This window comes from Rutidosis leptorrhynchoides, chromosome 3, assembly GCF_046630445.1.
Source record: "Rutidosis leptorrhynchoides isolate AG116_Rl617_1_P2 chromosome 3, CSIRO_AGI_Rlap_v1, whole genome shotgun sequence".
Lineage (NCBI taxonomy): Eukaryota > Viridiplantae > Streptophyta > Magnoliopsida > Asterales > Asteraceae > Rutidosis > Rutidosis leptorrhynchoides.
This window is the reverse complement of record NC_092335.1, coordinates 532062849-532082478: the sequence shown is the minus strand read 5'-3', so window position 1 is coordinate 532082478 and position 19630 is coordinate 532062849. Positions and strand designations below refer to the sequence as shown.

The 19630-nt window shown below is 36.0% G+C and overlaps 3 protein-coding genes across 3 annotated transcripts; all 3 read left to right on the top strand.

Annotated features, from left to right (window-relative positions):
* Nucleotides 1-8330: 8330 nt before the first annotated feature.
* LOC139901948 (serine/threonine-protein phosphatase 7 long form homolog) lies at nucleotides 8331-9799 on the top strand. Its single transcript, XM_071884610.1, has 2 exons — nucleotides 8331-8658; nucleotides 9264-9799. Exons 1-2 carry the CDS (start codon nucleotides 8331-8333, stop codon nucleotides 9797-9799), a joined length of 864 nt encoding a protein of 287 aa, XP_071740711.1.
* A 3741-nt stretch (nucleotides 9800-13540) lies between these two features.
* LOC139901947 (glucan endo-1,3-beta-glucosidase 5-like) lies at nucleotides 13541-19306 on the top strand. The gene is made up of 4 exons (XM_071884609.1): nucleotides 13541-13591; nucleotides 13711-13731; nucleotides 17670-17950; nucleotides 18157-19306. The coding sequence occupies exons 1-4, from the start codon at nucleotides 13541-13543 to the stop codon at nucleotides 19304-19306; spliced, it is 1503 nt and encodes a 500-aa protein (XP_071740710.1).
* Nucleotides 14005-17159, top strand: LOC139898385 (EIN3-binding F-box protein 2-like). The gene is made up of 2 exons (XM_071881112.1): nucleotides 14005-14306; nucleotides 14962-17159. Exons 1-2 carry the CDS (start codon nucleotides 14282-14284, stop codon nucleotides 16818-16820), a joined length of 1884 nt encoding a protein of 627 aa, XP_071737213.1. The 5' UTR covers nucleotides 14005-14281; the 3' UTR covers nucleotides 16821-17159.
* Nucleotides 19307-19630: the final 324 nt, after the last annotated feature.

Sequence of the window (19630 nt, the reverse complement as noted above, 5' to 3'; positions counted from 1 at the left end):
CGTGCTGCTGCAATAACATGTCCGCAAGTTATCCCCGATAACTGCCACTGCCCACATGAACATACTTTATCGTCGAGATTAACCATTCCATTTTTTCTGCCATCTCGCACTTCTATTAGATTGTTTGTCGATGGAATTGCTTGCCATCTTCTAGATTTTCTCGTCCTCTTGCCTAGTTTACGTTCAGCATATGGGGTAACCGTTGAAGTAAGACTAACCGACTGGTTGCGATGTTTGAAATACCAATCTTGTACTGAAGCAAAAACTCAAACAACATGCAAACAGGTAGTTTTCGAGCATGTTTGGATAGTGCGTTAACAGACTCTACACTGTTGCTAGTAAGGTATGAATACCTAACATGTTCAGCTCTACTTCTGGACCATTTGTGAAAACCAACTTATTCTAAATAATTGTAAGACGCTCTCAATCTTCTTCGAAATACACTAAGATGATCCTCAAAATCCGAGGCACGGTAAGCTTTCACCATTTTCCAATAATGCCATTCAAAATATTTGAATTTGTTAGATTTAGTTTTGATGCTTCCAAACAAATGACGTGCGCAAAAACAGTGAAACGCTTCAGGAAACACAGTTGAAACACCATGTGCTATTGAAGCAGCACGATCAGAAACAAAAGTAAGCTCTGAAATACGATCACTCATACCACAACTCATTAAATGATCTCTTAGGTTGCCTAAGAACCATGACCAAACCTCGTTTGTCTCACCGCCACCAATTCCATAAGCCAATGGCAGAATTCCATTATTGCCATCCATTGCAACGGCAACTAAATTTGTCCCCGAATACCCTGCCTTCAAATGCGCACCATCGACGATGATTACCGGTCGACAATGTTGAACAAATGATCGAACCTACATAGATTTTAGCAGATTAAAAGTGTTCAATTATAACAAGGTCAATTATAAGTTAAAAATTGAGAGAGATTATCGATACTTACAACTATGCCAAGGGAATAGTAACACATCAAAAATCTATCTTCTTTGTCGGTGACCAAATTACTTACGCTTCCCGGGTTATGGATCCTAATGTTATATAGGTAAAGGGGAAGCATTCGGAACGAGTCTTCAGCACTGCCACGAAGCATCTGTAATGTATGACATTTTGCCCTCCATGCTTGATTGTAAGATATGCTGACACTGAACCGGTGTCCTATATCCGCACGTATATCATTTGCTTTGTATTCTCGGTTTGCAGACTTGAAAGAATCCACAAGCATACTACCCAACACCTTTTTGGTAGCATGTTTATTGTTTTCCATAATTAGTGTGCGTGAGCATGTGTGTACATCATGCAATTTCTTTACCATAAAGTTTTCAGTGTTCCGTATTGTGTAAGCACTAATTTTCCATTCACAGTTTGGCAACACACAATCAGCGGTGTATCGAGATTTGTCCATCTTTACAGGCTTAATTTGGAAGTTTTCTTCAAGACATTTTGTAAATAGAGTGTTTATGAACTCGGCCTTGTTCAAAAAAGTTTGACGAACATTAATTAAATCTGATACCCTATACGTGGTAGGTGTTTGAGTCGTAAATTCAGGCTCTTGCTCTTGCTGACTCAATAGAGGTGGCATATTCCAGAATAAATCTTGCTTTTCTTCTTCATATTGATCTTCTTCGTCTCCGTCTCCGTCTTTTTCTCCATCTGAATCACTAGATGCGACAACAGATATCTCAAACGGGTGGTCTCCTTCTTTAATTTTACATACGTTTTCAACACCATAGTTAAACATATCAAACTCTTCAGTGTTTGGAGGTGGCATTTCAGGCTCTTCCGCTTCTAAATTAAGAAGGTTTGGTTCAGTGACTTGTGTTGAGTGCGTTTCTGGGTCTGGTTGTAGTTGGAGTGTTTCTGGGTTTCGTTTTGGTTGGTGTGTTTCTTGGTTTCGTTGTGGTACGTGTGTTTCTGGGTTTCGTTGTGGTAGATTCATTCGTACTTTCTCAACAACATAAATATCAATCGGAGCATTTACAATTGCATATTGTAAGAACTCTTGAAAGTCTTCATAATCATCCGTAATATCAAAAACATGGTTATTATAAATGTATCTCATTGAAACAGATGAATTGGGTGGCATTTGTATTTTTTTAAGAACATTTTTAATAATATTCTCTGATTCATTGGTTTTATAGGTGCAACAGGTAGTTTTAGCCGAATTCTAAAACAATCTAGGGGTAAATACATGGGAATGTTGTTAATAAACTCAAAAGAACCCCCACAACATATATGAACAACAAATTTATCTTCATTAACACAATTCATAAATACTTAGGTAGTGCAAAAAAATGCTTGAAAATGTACCTTGTGTAGCCAATAATCACTGAAATTCTTTGGGAATGAGTTGTGAGGAAATGATAAATTACAAGTTCCAGGGACATTCTTTATATAGGATCGAAATTCTATCCATGAAAATCTAGAAAATCTAATGAAATCTTATCCTGAAAATCCTATCCTGATAAGATAAAGGCGCAATGACGCAATGACGCAAGGAAGCTTGCGTACTTGCGCCTGTCTATACGCAAGGTACCTTGCGCCTTGCGAGGGCATTTTGCCAATTTTTTTTTTTTTTTTGCTCTGGTGCAAAGGGACCAAAATATTTGAACATTTTGGTGATAATCCCTATTCCAATCCACCCCAAGGCCCACATAAGTGCTATTTATTTCTAATCATATTAATCAAGCAATGTTATTAAATTAGTTGAATTCGCCCATGAAACTAGTTTAAGATAAAAGAAAATTTATAAGTAGTTAAAAGAAAATTTTATGATAAAAGAAAGTTTTATGAAATTCCCTATTTTTAAAAAATGTTTAACAATATACCCTTAAAAAAATCGTAATTGCAAAAATGTTATTTGATCACGCATCATGCACCACGCACGGTGCATGTAAATCAGTGTGTTACCGAGATTTTCATCAAGACAACCTAATTTCTGGTGCATCACGCATCGAACACCATGCACTGTGTGTGGTGCTTGGTGCGTGGTAGGAGTTGCACACGAACTGAACTTTGAATGGTTGTATTTTTTGAATCGTAGTTCTGATTTAGTCACCGTTTCTTTTTAAATCATGCATTTTTTTGAGATATATCAGTTGGTAAACAACCGTAGACAGTTTGTCCTAATATTTTTTTGAAATTAGGCTTCCAAGACCTTCAGTTTTAACGTTTTTTTTATTTGGGCTTTTGAATGCACTTTGACATGTTGACTAAAATTACACGAAAACAATAATTTATGTTCGGTCAAAGTGCGTTTAAGAGTCAAAATCAACGAAAAACATCATAATTGATTGAATGAGTTTAAATCATTAGCCTAGAGACAAAAAGTGCATCATCTTAATCCTATCCAAATGACGATCTTGTCACCCTTATATTGTTTAGATTTCTATTTTTGGCGAGTCAGATTTATGGATAAGTTGGTGATAATGTATGTCGTGGCTAATTTGAGTTTGATTTGAAAACGAGTGAAAACATGTATTAGGGTAATTGACAACTTAATATTGATGAGTCATAGGACTCATCATGTATTCAATGTACGTAATCTGGTTTCATTTTGCCTTCATTTACAAACCGTAATTATGCATAAGTCACACTATGTGATATTTCATTAGAAAACAGTGAATTAGATTACCAAGTTCATTGAAGGACGGTGTAATCCACATTCCACTTGCGATAGTCGTATTTTGAAATTTCATGTTCTTTATCTGGAAAATTACCAAGTTCATTGAACTGCTGATTTTAACTAAACGCACACCTAGTCTTGTAATTCACATTACGTTTTTTTTATTAGGATGTGTTTTTTAACTTATACCATAATATCTTACTTCACATTTTTTCCTTTTTTTCACCGATACATCTTGTTCTCTACTCTTTCACTCACTTCTTTCGGTCGTTGCTTTCTTTTTACTATGTCCGTTCTATCCGTCTCGACATTGGATTCCTTTTTTGGTAGTTGATGGAGGGTGATGTTTGGTGGACTTTAGTGTTCAATGAATTTGTATTACCGATCATATGTTTATCATATATTCCCTAGCGTTCAGAGGAATTTTTTTTCAAAATAGCAACCTTTTTTACATACTTTACAGAACTAGAAATTAGAAACTGGAGTTTACATATCTAGTATAACCGGTGTTTTAAACACCGGGTTTCCATGTGTCACTTCCAAGCCGGTGTTTCAAACACCGGTTTCTACCTTTTTCTGCCACATCTTCACATGACCGAGCACTAGTAGCCACCCGTGCCCTAAACCGGTGTTTGAAACACCGGTTTGCAGGGAATCTTCACCATTTCTGAAACCGGTCTTTGAAAGGCCGGTTTCGCTTTTTCTGTATATTTTCCCTTATCACTTTGATGTATCACTGTATGCTTACTATATCCTTACTGTATCACATTGAAGTATCAAGCAAAAGTATGATTTTTTTCCCTTATCACTTTTACTGTAACTCCAGCAAACACTATCTTTTCGTGTTTCCCTTTTACTGTATCACCATGAAACCCTATCTTTTCGTGATTAGTATTCAGAGCTTTGTATGTTTATTTAAATTACCATCATCTGCAATTTATTAACAACATCACAAACTAGTGAATACAAAACCAAACACATCAAAATGAGCTTTTTTTCATCATAAAATGACAGCTTGAAAACTACTAAAAAAGCTTATCTCACACCAAAAAATGACTACAATTCGTCCGTTTATGATTCATTTTGTTTGGGGTGGCCAACTTACTTTCAAAAATAGTTGGCTAAGCGGTGATCAAGCAATAGTTAGAAGGACTTTTGTGTTGTCTAAGAAGATTAACTGTGTGCAGTTAAACCAAATGGCATACAACTATGTAGGGGCCGATCAAAGAACACATTCGTTGAGAATGTTCTTGTGGTTTGTTTTCAATGGAAATGTTTGTAGAAATGAACTCACTGACGATCATACTTTGGAAAGTATTTATTTTTTCTCTCAGAATGATCCGGAATATCAGGCTCAAATTGAAATTCAGTATGAGCAAGTCTTTTCAAACGCACAAGATTCAGGTTTTATGAATCTGATTGCAGAAATGGAAGCTGGTCCATCAGTAATTGATGATGAAGTTCAAGAAGAACATGAAGACGCTGGTGATGGTATGTCAACCGACACTGACAATACAGTTGATCACTATAGTGTTGAAGAAAATGTTTCAGATGACTCCGGTAGAGAGGATGAAGTGCAAGTTCAACAAATTGCACCTGTTTCACGTTTCCATTGTGTTAATGAAGGTGAGGCTAGTAATCCTATTGCATTCGATGATGACGACGAGGAATCATGGGTTGTTTGGAATTGTGATCAACCCGATGTTATTACAAAAGGAATGATGTTCAAGAACAAAGCTGAACTTTTGTATGCTGTTCGTAGATGGAATATACGAAATAATAGGGAGCTCATTATTCAAGATAGTAGACCGGGTTATTTCAAAGCAAATTGCTATACAACTAGCTCAAATTACAAGGGTCCACAAGAAAGAAGACATTGTTCGTGGTCTGTAAGTGGTTCAGTTCATAATAGATACAAGGTATGGAGAATTGTTAAATGGAAAGATCAACATAATTGCTATGGAAATGTCCAGGAAAACAACAATCGTTGTTTAACATCTAGCTTGATTGCTACTGACATTGCTCATCAAGTGAGTAAAGACATTGTTTTTTCGGTTCAGAACATCCAAGCATACATAAAACACATATGGCGGGTGGATGTTAATTACGCTAAGGCATGTAATGCTAGGCGTATTGCCATTGAACGAATGTATGGAACTTGGGAAAGTAATTTTGCAGATCTGCCAAGGTATGTAAATGAATTACAACATACCAATCCCGATACAATTGTAGAATTCTTATATAGCCCTCGAGTTGAGAACGGTGTAGACACATTCAAGTATGTATTTTGGGCCTTTGGTCCAGCTATTAGAGCATATAGCCAGTGTATTCCGATAATTTGCATTGACGGAACCCATTTGGAAGGGGCTTACAATGGTAAGGTGCTTACCGCAGTTGGCAAAAATACTAACAATCAAATTCTGCCAGTTGCTTTCGCAATTGTTGACAATGAAAGTAACGAGAGTTGGACTTGGTTTTTGGGTTTGTTGCAACTCCATGTTGTTGGCAATAGGAAGCTGTGTGTTATATCTGATCGCCACCAGGGTATCCTACATGCCATGAGTTTACAGACATATGGTTGGGAACATAGGTATTGTTTGCGCCATATTCGTAGCAACGTAATGAAACACTATAAAATTCAAGCGATCAAAAAGTTGTGTTGGACAGTCGGTTCGACAGCCAATCAGATACTGTTCAAGAATGTTGTATCAGCACTTAGAGGGGTTAGTCAAGAGGCTTGGGATTAATTGGTAGATGCGGATTTAGGAACGTGGACTGTCTATAGGGATAGTGAAAAGAGTCGTTGGGGTAACACAACGACAAACATTGCTGAATCCCTCAACAACGTGTTGCGTCATGCCCAAATGATGTCGATTAGAGCGTGTATTGAATATACGTTTGACTACACTAGGCAACACTTTTACGATCAATATCGAGAAGCTTTTCAATGGAATTCACCACTTTCCAAGAACATTTGGAAAATCTATCGCGAACGAGAAATAAGATCCCAAACATACAAAACAACATGTTACGATTACCAGAGATGTGTGTACAAGGTCCAGTCAACTTATCAAAGAAGCGGTGAAGGTGGCACCGATTACACCGTAAGGTTTGCTGCTAGAAAGTGTTCATGTGGAAGATGGCAACACCACAGATTACCTTGCTCTCATGCCATTTCTGTTTGTAGCCATCTACATGAAGATACAACCGTGTTGGGTAGTAAAAAGTACACAACTACTGTATGGAGACAACAATATAGCCATTTCTTTAATCCACTCAGAGACATGAGTTATTGGGCAACGGTTGACAGGAAAATTAAGGCTGATCCAACAAGATTGATCAAGCACAGGGGAAGGAAGAAATCGAAATGTTTTTCGGGCCAGATGGATGAACGTGAAAAGCAGAAACCAAAGTGTGGTATCTGCAGAGAAGAAGGCCACAACAGAAATACATGTCCTACTAGGTTTCCATAGTTATTTCACGTAATGGTTTGTTTAGTTTATTTTATGTTATGTGTGATTTGATTACGTTTTTAATTATGTATTTTGTTACAAAAAAAATGTAACCGTGTTTATGTCTATGAATAAAAGTGTTGTTCAAAAATTACTATTCAACTTAAGTATTATTTATTATAAATCTAGGAAATAATAAACAAAACTAATACAACATTTATTAAATGACTAAACTGTCCACTTCGCCATTCTATAGAAAAATATGTGAGTGTCTGTTTAACAAACTACCAAAGACAAGTGTTAGTAGTTACCACAATGATAGTACACAAAAATATTTAGAACCTAAATCGACTTAAGCAAGTCGTACCAACTGATACCATTTAGACATTTTTAGTTTTACAATAATATTATTAATAAACAAGACACATTTATTAACAATACAACATTTGTTAATGAACACCACACGAACTACTTATATAAAACAATTATCTTAAAGTGCAATAAGGCCTAGGTGCGTGATAGTATTCACCATCACGATCATAGAGCGTGTCGAATTCAATGGCGTCTTCAAAAACTCCAAATACAATATACAAAACAATTTTTTCACGCCGTATACATGCTTTCCCCTCTATTGTATACCATTCTTCATCATACATCATTGCCTCGGGTTCTGTAATTCCTTCTTTATAATAGTAGATATCCATCGAACGTTCATCTTCCGGTAACTTACTTCGAAGAAACTCTTTCAACTTCTCCATACCAAAGCCACATATATCTACGTTTTCAAACGTAGATATCTCCCCTTCTGTTAAACGAATTTCATCATTTTCGTAATCAAGATTACACCCGTGATGAACTTCAATTGACACCATATTTGAAGTCATGATAGATTTGTAGTTTATAATGAATGATGATCATACACTTACTAATATTTATAGGGAAAAATAGCAAATAAGTATATATAAGAAAAAAAAAAAAACATATACCAAACAAACCGGTGTTTGAAACACCGGTTTCAATAAAAAACAGTAAATGCTCCATTAACTTGAACGACCTGCCAACTTTTTACATGCGTATTGGTTTAACGATACGTAGAAAGCCGGTGTTTGAAACACCGGCTTCGAAGATTTTAAATACCCGATCAATCAACCATCGGTCTGCATAAACTACTCCACTTAAATGATTTTCAAACGATTTTCTGTTCAATTTCGTTAAAATTTGTGTTCCTAAATACACCTAAATATGGATAATCAAGTGCGTGGTAGATCTATCCCTCTTAATCCGGATCTATTATTTTTACAATCACTAAACTCACATAGATCGTTTTCGATATTTACCGAAAAAATTCCTAGTGATGCACTTATAAAGCCAAGAAGATGTGATTTAACATTTTGGCAACATATTAGTGATCTTCCAAATGAACGAATAAATGCACGGGTTGAAGGTTATCTTAATGCAAAGGGTTTGGGTTTAGTGTGCAAACTCGGTAAACAAAGATTGGATCACGCTCTAATTACAGCTTTGGTTGAAAGATGGCGCCCGGAGACGCATACTTTCCATTTCCCGATAGGTATTTTTTGAGGTTTTTAATTATGTTTATATTGTTAGAGTTAATTATAGATATAATATGTTTCATATATTTTGTTAGATATAATTATGATTATAATGTTAGATAAATTGTAAGATATAATATTGCTAGATAAATTATGGATATAATTGTTAGAAAAATCATATGAATATAATTGTTAGATAAATCATTTGAATATATTATTGTTAGATAAATTGTGATTATAAATCGTTAAGCATTATAATATTGTTATTGATAAAATGTTGAATATAATTGTTAGATAATAATCATTTGGATATAATATTGTTAGATAAAATGTTATTGATAAAATGTTGAATATAATTGTTAGATAATAATCATTTGGATACATAATTGTTAGATAAAATGTTATTGATAAAATGTTGAATATATTTGTTATATAATAATCTACCTTTGGATATATAATTGTTAGATAAAATGTTATTGATAAAATGTTAGATAATAATCATTTGGATTTTATATTGTTAAATAAAAAGTTAGATAAAATGTTATGTATTAGATAAAAAGTTAGATAATAATCAGTTATATATTACATAAATGTATACGTATTATTTATTTAACTTACGTAGGAGAAGCAACTATAACGTTGCAAGATGTTCAAATTCTATGGGGTTTACCCATAGACGGCCCCCCTGTTACCGGAATATGGCATTCTATGGAAGATGCCCAATGGCGACATTTAGTTACTCAATATTTAGGGATTGCCGATAACCATATTGCTGAAGCGGATATACAGACAGGAAAGATCAAAATATCTTGTTTAATCAATGAATTGAATAGAGAAGTTGTAGAGATTGAGGAACGTATCCAACAACGGGCTAGAGTCTACATGTTGGCACTAATGGGTGGCGTTCTATTCTCTGACGCTAATGCCCACGATGTCCCGTTGAACTATATTTGGAACATCATAGACTTGAGTCCCAAGCCGCGTTTGAGTTGGGGTAGTGCGGTTCTAGCCCACCTTTATAGAAATTTGTGTCGTGCCGCTCAATCTGAAGATGCAAAGGGCATCAATGGTGCGAAGCTTTTACTACAACATTGGGCGTATGCCTTTAACACCTTCATACTTTCCTTGCACACCATCAATGATCTTGCTACTAATTGATGCCTTGATTGTACCAGTAGTGTCCTATTAATAAATGATAAACGCTTACATTAGTACATTCTAGTGAAACCCATACAATTTTTGAAAAAATATAAATGGATCGTTTAAACTCACTTTTAGCGTTATAGATAGATCGCCTACAACATTTGGAGCACAAGTCTTGATAACACCAACAACCTGATCGACCCAGTAACACTTACGTTGTGACAGAATGTCTGCTATATTAGACCTCCCTTCAGTCACAAAAATTAAATAAAATGTCACATATTTTTCTAGGTTTTTTATATAACAAAACACAATATTAGTGTTTACCTCCGTATGGATATGCAAACTCCATGGCGTTAATCCACGGAGCTTTTGTAAAGGAATCATCAAATTCAGCTTTGTTTATCACTTCTCTTATAAAATCTTGCGTGGACTTCTCATCCACAACGTTATTCTCATTATTGCGAAGTTCGTACGCATCTTGGAAAACACCAGCGGGTCCGGGAATACGGTACGATAGTTGGTTCGTTTTGTTAGACCCAGAACCGCGCAACATAGGTCGTGGTGGTGTAAAAGGTTCTGGTTGCTTTTGTTTTTTACGAGTAGGTTGGGGTGAAGGTGGCGACCGGGTCGCCGAACCAGTCGGCAACGGGGTCGACACCAAAGTGGTTTGAGCGCGACTAGTAAGGGGTACAGGTTGAGTTCGTTGCGAACCAATATAGGTTATGTCGGAATCATCGATATCAAGAAGGTATTCCCATCCATCATTTTCGGAATTAGACATTTTGTTGTTTTTGAATTGCAGTTGTGTTGTTTTTGTGATGTTATTTGATTGAAGATTATGATAGTATAAATAGAGAAAGAAATAAATCCTACTTTTGCTTGATACTTCAATGTGATACAGTAAGGATATAGTAAGCATACAGTGATACATCAAAGTGATAAGGGAAAATATACAGAAAAAGCGACACCGGCCTTTCAAAGACCGGTTTCAGAAAAGGTGAAGATTCCCTGCAAACCGGTGTTTCAAACACCGGTTTAGGGCACGGGTGGCTACTAGTGCTCGGTCATGTGAAGATGTGGCAGAAAAAGGTAGAAACCGGTGTTTGAAACACCGGCTTGGAAGTGACACATGGAAACCCGGTGTTTAAAACACCGGTTATACTAGATATGTAAACTCCAGTTTCTAATTTCTAGTTCTGTAAAGTATGTAAAAAAGGTTACTATTTTGAAAAAAAATTCCGTTCAGAGCAGTCTCAACAATTAAAGCCCTAGACGAAAATAAAAATGAGCCCACATATACGTTATATTTTTTTAGCATAAAAAAATAATACTCCAATTTATCTATTTATTTACTGACATTGTATTTAACTATTAAAAACAGAGTATTTTAACCTTAATTGATAATTTTTTGATTGATTTAATTAAATATATTGAGAAAAATATTTACATATTCAAAATTTTGAGCCCTTCTAAATTTTTGGACCCTAGTCGGTTGCCTATCTTGCCTATGCTCGAAGACACCTCTGAGTGTGTTCATGTTGTCTAAAGAAATTTCGAACGTTTTATTTGGCTTCGCTTTCAATTGGTTGCTACATCAACTATTTTCGATGCCTTGATAGTCTAATTTTTTGAAGACTCAAATTTTTGGTGGCTTCACTAGACCTAGTTTGGATGATTGTTTATTAAATCAATGTTGTTTACATTTTGTTTTTAATTGTTGTAAGTTTGTCTAGAAGATCGTTGGGTCAGTTCAATTCTAATTTATGTTTTTCACCTAAAAAGAAATAGCATCAAATTCAACCAATGTATATAAATAAAGAGAAAGAAAAGAGTTGATTAAATACATTATTGAATATTTATAGTAATAATAATTTGTAAATCATCACCATAAGAACATAGTAGTATAACACCATTTTTCTTTAGACCATTTGATATGGTGACGTTTAGTGGTTATGAGAATTATTTCATTATATGTATGAGATGACTAACGTGACGATGTGACATAAATGAATGTGATGGAAAAGATTTGCGAGTAAGTTTGAATGAGATGACATAATTCGATTGTGGGTCTGAGTGAAAAAGTATAGATTGATATTGTAAAAGTGGATAAGAACATATGGATTGCTTTGTTCAAAAATGAAAAACGCCTCTTAGAATTTCATGAAAACGTTCTACTTGGTGACTTTACTGCCGCTTAAAGCCTAAATTGAACTTCGAGTAGGTTTAAAACTCACTAAAATTTGATTCTACCATTTTCATGACGTCTCATATTTTCCTTTTCAACCTATTTATTGGTCGAAGGTTGTTGGAAAAATATCCCACATCGGTTATGGACAAAAACAAATGTATACATATAAGTCAAAGGGGAAGTCCCTCTATCACCAATTGGTTTTAGAAAGGGATGGACTCTTGGACTTATGTGTTGTGCATGTTGTTATACTATACGATTTATCAATTCTGTCATGGTATCAGAGCTTAGGTGGACGGTTTGTTCTACAGCGAGTCCGAGTCAGACCCCCATTAGTGTGCCGCCGTCGCTACAAAGAGATTGGGCCAGGCATTCTTCTTGCCGCCATCTCTACAACCGTTCCACGCCTCGATGTGAGGGGGCGTGTTGGGAAAATATCCCACATCGGTCATGGACAAAAACAAATGTATACATATAAGTCAAAGGGGAAGTCCCTCTATCACCAATTGGTTTTAGAAAAGGATGGACTCTTGGACTTATGTGTTGGGTGGGGAAATTTTTTATAACGACGATTTTTTGACATCGGTAGATCATTTATTTCAACGACCCTCATCATTTGCACCTAACACACACGTTCGGGTGGAAACCCGAACCCGATCGACGGTACCAGGGAACACATCCATTCGGACAGTGTTCCGGGATAGAGGTCCGTGAACGAATCCGGTAAAATCTCCCTATAGGTCAATATATACCACCATTATTGGTTGGTGTTCAATTGATTTAAAGAAAATCATGTCATCCCTAAGGATCGAACTCATGACCTCTCCCTATCCCATGACACAAAGTATATGGGGGGAACCGTTGGGCTATGCCCGCAAGTTCAGGTGGAGAAATTACTTCTCTTTATTTTAGGATAGGGGAATGATTGTCTACGTCTTACCTTCCCATACCCCACTTATGTGAGATTGAATGTTGTTGTTGTTGCTCCACTACGGGCATTTTTGACTGACATGTATCGGTGAACAGACATTTCTTTTTAGACCACCCACTACGGGGCGTCAAACGGGTATCAATTTCTGAGTTGACATTTTTTGACACTCCTAACTTCTGTTATGGGACGTCAAAAGTGACGATGGTGACCTTCAATTTTGTTCCCAACAGGCAAAAAGGAGGTGTCATATTTCTTTTAGCCAATAAAACCTCGACACGTCCTTTAAACTTTATACGTTTGTATATTTATTTTTCACTTAACTTTATATCATATTTTAACAAATCACCCAAAATATTTTCGCTCAATTTCAACACTCAAATTTGACATTCACCATAAGATCACTCTCAACCTTCACTTATTTACTTTCAATCACTTCTTGCTACATCAACGTCACCTCAACATTTTATTATCATCACCCACTCATCACATTTCAGTACCATCTATCACACATCAATTTACCATCACATTGACTCACCTTATTTATTTAATTAAATCAATGTACAATTGATAACACATATTGTACTAGCATATATATGCCAATTCCCCGCTAAAGAAATATGCACTCGAGGAGAGCATGGCGCAATTACATTGTCTTCTTGGTGTTATTGGCGCCAATGGTTGGCTTGTGCTTTAGCGTGTACTAGCGCCATATTGGGAGTTCAAAATTTAACATTGACGTCACAAATAAAATATTCCCTCTCCTTAAAAAACATCATATTTAACTCTACGTCAAAGTGACAACAGGTAACAACTTTGGTTACGTTAGTAAGTGGTCAAGTGGGTTTACAAGAAGTCATAAACTCGAAATCTCGAATGTCTCGAATAGACAAACCTTCTCACTTTTGTGTTTACATTTTTATAATATCTACTAGTGTCATGGATTCAACCTAATCATGTCATGGGAAATGATTTAAAATTTAAAATAAATATGTTAATGGGCTCCTATTGCTGGTGGTTTGGTACAAGTGGTACTAGTGTAGAAACACCCAACTATAACAAAATTCAAATTAAAATTGTTTTTTAAAAAGATTCAATGAATGTTTTGCAACATGCATCTAACAAATTAGTTGATTGGTTTTGGGGGAAAGAATCTGTCAATCTGAAGACTAAAACCTCACATACTCAACATACATGCACCCCTACCTATGTACATACCATGTATATATATCCCAAAAACCCATCAACAGAAAAACAATTAAATGCAATCAATTTTAGATAAGGACTCAATCAACAACTGCTCTTTTTTGATAATCTGTTTGTGCTTTTTGGTGAAAGATTTGTTCTTTTTGGTGGGTTCTTTTCAAGAGTTACAAAGATGCCTACTTTGGTTAATTACAGCGGTAAGCTTGTTCTATCTTTCTTCATTGCTGTTTTTTCAAATTGGGTATTATTTGTAGGTCAAAATTGAATTTTATTTCTTGGATCTTGTTGGAATTTTCAATTGGGGTAGTTTCAACTTTTATATTTCTTGAATTCTTGCTTATTGTTTGCTTTTCATTAATGGATGATTTAGGCATTTAAGAGTCTTGATTACCTGTAAGTTGGATGCTGATAGGAATAGGGAATTGACATGATGAACTTGACTTTTGTAGTATAAGTTAAGTGACTTTGGGATATATATTTGAAACTTTAACACTAAAGGTGGTCAATTGAATTAATTTAAGAGCTTAATTATGATCACTTTGAAACCCTAGATTGTACTAGTATAAACTTTGACTATGAAACTTTGTACATTGAGCATTGTTATGAGGATCAAGTGTAAGTAAAACTAAAACTTAAGAACCGCTTTAGGATAAAGTTGTAGTCTTTGTTGCAAAGAAAGTTATAGTTCTTGCAAAAATACAACAGAACACTAACATTTTGCATAAATGATTGGTTTTTGAAGACTTTTTGCATTTTGAAAATCATTGTTTGTTCAAGTTTATAGTTTGTGACAGAATAGGCAAAGTACACGGCAAATATCCTTTACTAATGATTTGATTATTGGATGTATAGGGGGTGATGGACATCATAGAAGAGGATCTTTATGCTCAATGGATCCAACCCATTTGTTTTATGGTCTTGATGTTTACAACCGACCTTGCAAACGGGTACAAATCAGTGACCCATACAGTCCCTTTTCTGTTGAGGAAAATAATCCATCAATTGAAATCCTCCCAGATGAATGTCTCTACGAGATCTTTAGGCATTTATCCAGTGGCCAATCAAGAAGTGCCGCCTCTTGTGTTTCAAAGCATTGGCTTATGATCTTAAGTAATGTCAGAAACTCAGAAATTGAGTCAAAGAAAGTTAACAACTTGTCATCAAAAGATGATGAACAAGACAACGATGGGTATCTTACGAGGTCTTTAGATGGAAAGAAAGCAACCGATACTAGACTTGCCGCCATTGCAGTCGGTACGTCTGCCCGAGGTGGGTTGGGCAAGCTTTCGGTCAGGGGGAGTAATAAAGTTACAAGTATTGGATTCTTGGCTATTGCCCGAGGCTGCCCTTCTTTAAAGTCTCTTTCTTTATGGAATGTTCCTTTAATTGGGGATGAATCTTTAATCGAGATCTCGAAAGAATGCCACTTGTTAGAAAGTCTTGATCTTTGCCATTGTCCTTCGATTTCCAACATGGGTTTAGCTTCAATTGCAAAAAACTGCCCGAATATGTGTTCTTTAACAATCGAATCTTGTAAAAATGTTGGAAATGAGAGCCTACAAGCTGTTGCCCGTAACTGCCCGAATCTACAATCAATCTTAGTTAAAGACTGTCCACTTATAAAAGACCAAGGAATTGCTACATTATTATCATCATCTTTGAATCTTACAAAGTTAAAGCTTCAATCTTTAGACATAACCGACTTGTCATTAGCGGTTATCGGTCGTTACGGGAAGTCAATTACTAATCTTTCTTTAACAAGCCTACGCAACGTAAGTCAAAAAGGGTTTTGGGCGATGGGTAATGCAAAAGGTCTTGAATCTTTGACGTCGTTAACGCTAATTTCATGCTATGGTGTCACAGATTTGAGTCTTGAAGCTATTGGGAACGGTTGTCAAGTGTTGAAGCATATGATTCTTAAAAAGTGTTGCTTTTTATCTGATAAAGGGTTAATATCCTTTACAGAAGCTGCATGTTTTCTTGAAAGTTTGCAGTTGGAAGAGTGTAACAGGATCAGCCAATACGGAATATTAGGAACTTTATCGAATCAAAACTCAATGTTGAAATCTTTATCACTTGTAAAGTGTATAGGGATCAAAGATGTGGACCAAGAAACTGTTGACTTTTTCGGAAGTCAATCTTTACGATCTTTAACAGTCAAGAGCTGCACAGGGTTTGGAAACGTAAATTTGGCGATGATCACGAAGTTATGTCCACATCTGCATAATCTTGATCTAACCGGGCTGTGTGGGATAAACGATAAAGGCCTAATCAAACTTCTCAACACTTGCACGGTTGGACTCGTGAAAGTCAACTTTAGCGATTGCTTAAACTTAACCGATGAAGTGGTTGTGAATATGGCTAAAATCCATGGCAGAACCCTAGAAGTTCTCAATTTTAATGGATGCAGGAAGATCAGTGACAAAAGCTTGGCTGCTATTGCAGAAAATTGTTTATCGCTCAAAGATCTCGACGTTTCAAAGTGCCACATCACGGATTTTGGTGTTTCTTGTTTGTCTAACGTCGTCCATATAAACTTGCAGGTTCTTTCCTTATCGGGTTGCACTCTTGTTTCTAACGAGAGTATGTTATCTATCAAAAAGTTGGGAAAAACCCTTTTGGGATTGAATCTTCAAGGTTGCAATTTGATCATCAGTAGTGAAATTGAGTCACTTGTAGTCAATCTTTGGAGATGTGATGTACTTTCTTAAAAAATGAAACAATTTGTCTTAACCGTTCAGTTTATACGGTGAATCTTAGTGAACCAGTTGGGATCATGGTCTAGTTTTTGCAGGCTTGCTTGGTCTGTTTGTGACTCTGTTCTGCATAAGTAAGAGACACTGTTTGGGCCTTTAACTTGGTTCTTTAAGAGTTCATGTTTTGGGGTGTAGTGTAGATGTAGACTGTTACATGGCAAATGGTTCATGGTTGACTTTTTGATGTGGTCAAAGTCAATGAAACCATTATGGTTGATTCTGGTCAGCCATAACCTCGTTTCTTTTATTGGGATTTTGGTCTTGTATACCCATTATGTGTAACCAATTCTTTTATATGAAGTTTTACATTTATTTAGTTATGAAATTATTGTTTTATTTGATGTTATAATTATATCTTGTCTTGTTTCCCAAAGAATTGAACAAATACACACCTGTAAAGAAGGTAAAAACTGGGTTTATAACAAAACATCTATAATTAGTACCAACTTTCATTGAATCTTGTAAAATACTACACATTATTAGAATACCATTGTTGAATAATTTTACTGTTAAATAAAAATCATTTAGAGCTCAAGTAGCTAACTTTTATTCCAAATAATCTGAAACAAATAATCTCTAGAACAAGTTAACTCAAGTTTGATTCATTTAGGTACCCCAAATTGCATCCAATTCCTTTTTCAACTTTTGTCCAATTCCTTGCCTTTACACAAAGTTCCTCTTTAACCTTATATCTACAATGTTTATCATGCCAAAACCTTTGCAACATTTCATTCCCACAAAATGAAATCTCAAAATTCATCACTTTTTCGAATTCTAGTAATTATTTTCATTGTAAATATCAAGATTTTGTTGGTTCATGGTCTTGGGGTTAACTGGGGTACTATGGCGACACACCCATTATCGCCCAATATTGTAGTGAAGTTAATGAAAGATAATGGGTTCAATAAGGTTAAGTTGTTTGAAGCGGAACCTCGGGTTTTGGAGGCACTTCGAAACTCGGGTATTCAAGTTATGGTCGGGATCCCTAATGATTTATTAGCTCCGTTGGCGAGTGGTGTCACGGTTGCTGAGGAATGGGTGACAAGAAATGTTTCTGCATATGTTTCACGTGGTGTCGATATAAGGTTAGTTTATACACATGAAACGGGTAAACGAATATGGTTTTTTTTTTTCTTCATGTTTTGGCTTGTAGATAATAACTCCCAAATATATAGTAACTGATTCTCTTATTCGGTTATGGACTCTAGTAGTTGAAATTTATAGTAAGCTCTTTGATATGAATATGAATCAACTATATAGGAATAATATAAGAAATGTTGATTCTTGTTAGGTATGTAGCAGTTGGAAATGAACCATTTCTAAAAACATACAAAGACATGTTCACAAATGCAACACTACCAGCACTTCAAAACATTCAAGCAGCAATGATTAAAGCTGGCTTAGGCAGCCAAGTCAAAGTAACGGTCCCATTAAACGCTGACGTGTACCAAAGTGATTCGGGTGTTCCATCAGAAGGCAACTTCCGCTCCGATATCCACGATCGCATGATTTCCATAGTTCAATTCCTAAGTGACAATGCAGCGCCTATTACCATCAACATCTACCCTTTTCTAAGCCTTTACGCGGACCCGCATTTTCCTGTTGACTTTGCTTTCTTTGATGGAACAAACGCTCCAGTCGTAGATGGCCCTGTTTCCTACATGAATGTGTTTGATGCTAATTACGATACCCTTGTGTGGACACTTGAGAAAAATGGATTTTCGTCGGTCCCCATTATTGTCGGGGAGATCGGGTGGCCCACCGATGGGGACACGAATGCGAATATACAATATGCTAGGAAGTTTAACCAAGGGTTGCTAAGTAGGATCATACAAGGACAAGGTACACCTAAACGAAAAACACCACCCGACGTTTACTTTTTCGGGCTCATTGATGAGGATGCGAAAAGCATACAACCCGGAAATTTTGAAAGGCATTGGGGTATTTTCAATTATGATGGTACTGTTAAATATAAACTTGACTTTGGAAATAACCGGACCCTGGTTCCAGCTAAGGGGGTCCGGTACTTACCAAGAGAGTGGTGCGTGTTAGCACCAGACGCCAGTGAAACTGACCCTAATCTTGCCGATAGCATTAACTACGCTTGTACTTACTCCGATTGTACTAGTTTAGGTTACGGGTCATCTTGCAATGGTTTAGATGCTAGAAATAATGCATCTTACGCTTTTAACAAGTATTTTCAAACGTTTAACCAACAAAAGGGATCGTGCAATTTTCATAATTTGTCGGTTACCACGAGAATACAACCAACAACGGGGAGGGCGAATTGTAAGTTCGAAATCATGATCGACCTTGGGAAGCATGTGACGGGTCGAAGTCCGGGAAAGTCAGATGCGGCAACAGGGTGGAGATTGCAGAATCTAAGCTGCTCTCTATTGGCTATGTTTCTTTTGACATTGATCAGTGGTTGGGTTTCATGATTGATTTTAGTTTTGAATCTTTGCAGCATTGTGTTTGTAATTTATATACCATATAATTCGTTTTATGAAACTGTCAATAATGATTTCTGTAGGTTCTTCTTTTGTTGATTGTTATTTAGAGTAATATTTCACTGGATCTTCCTTCATAAAAATAAAAATCCATCATCAAACGTAATTTAGTAGGTATAATATATCATTTCTGTAATCTTATTGGATGTTGTTGTTGGGGAAAAAACACGGCCTCGACTAAATTTCCAACAACCAACCCAATGACAAAACATAAGGAAAATTAACAACACAAGAATTACGTGAAAACTCTAAAAT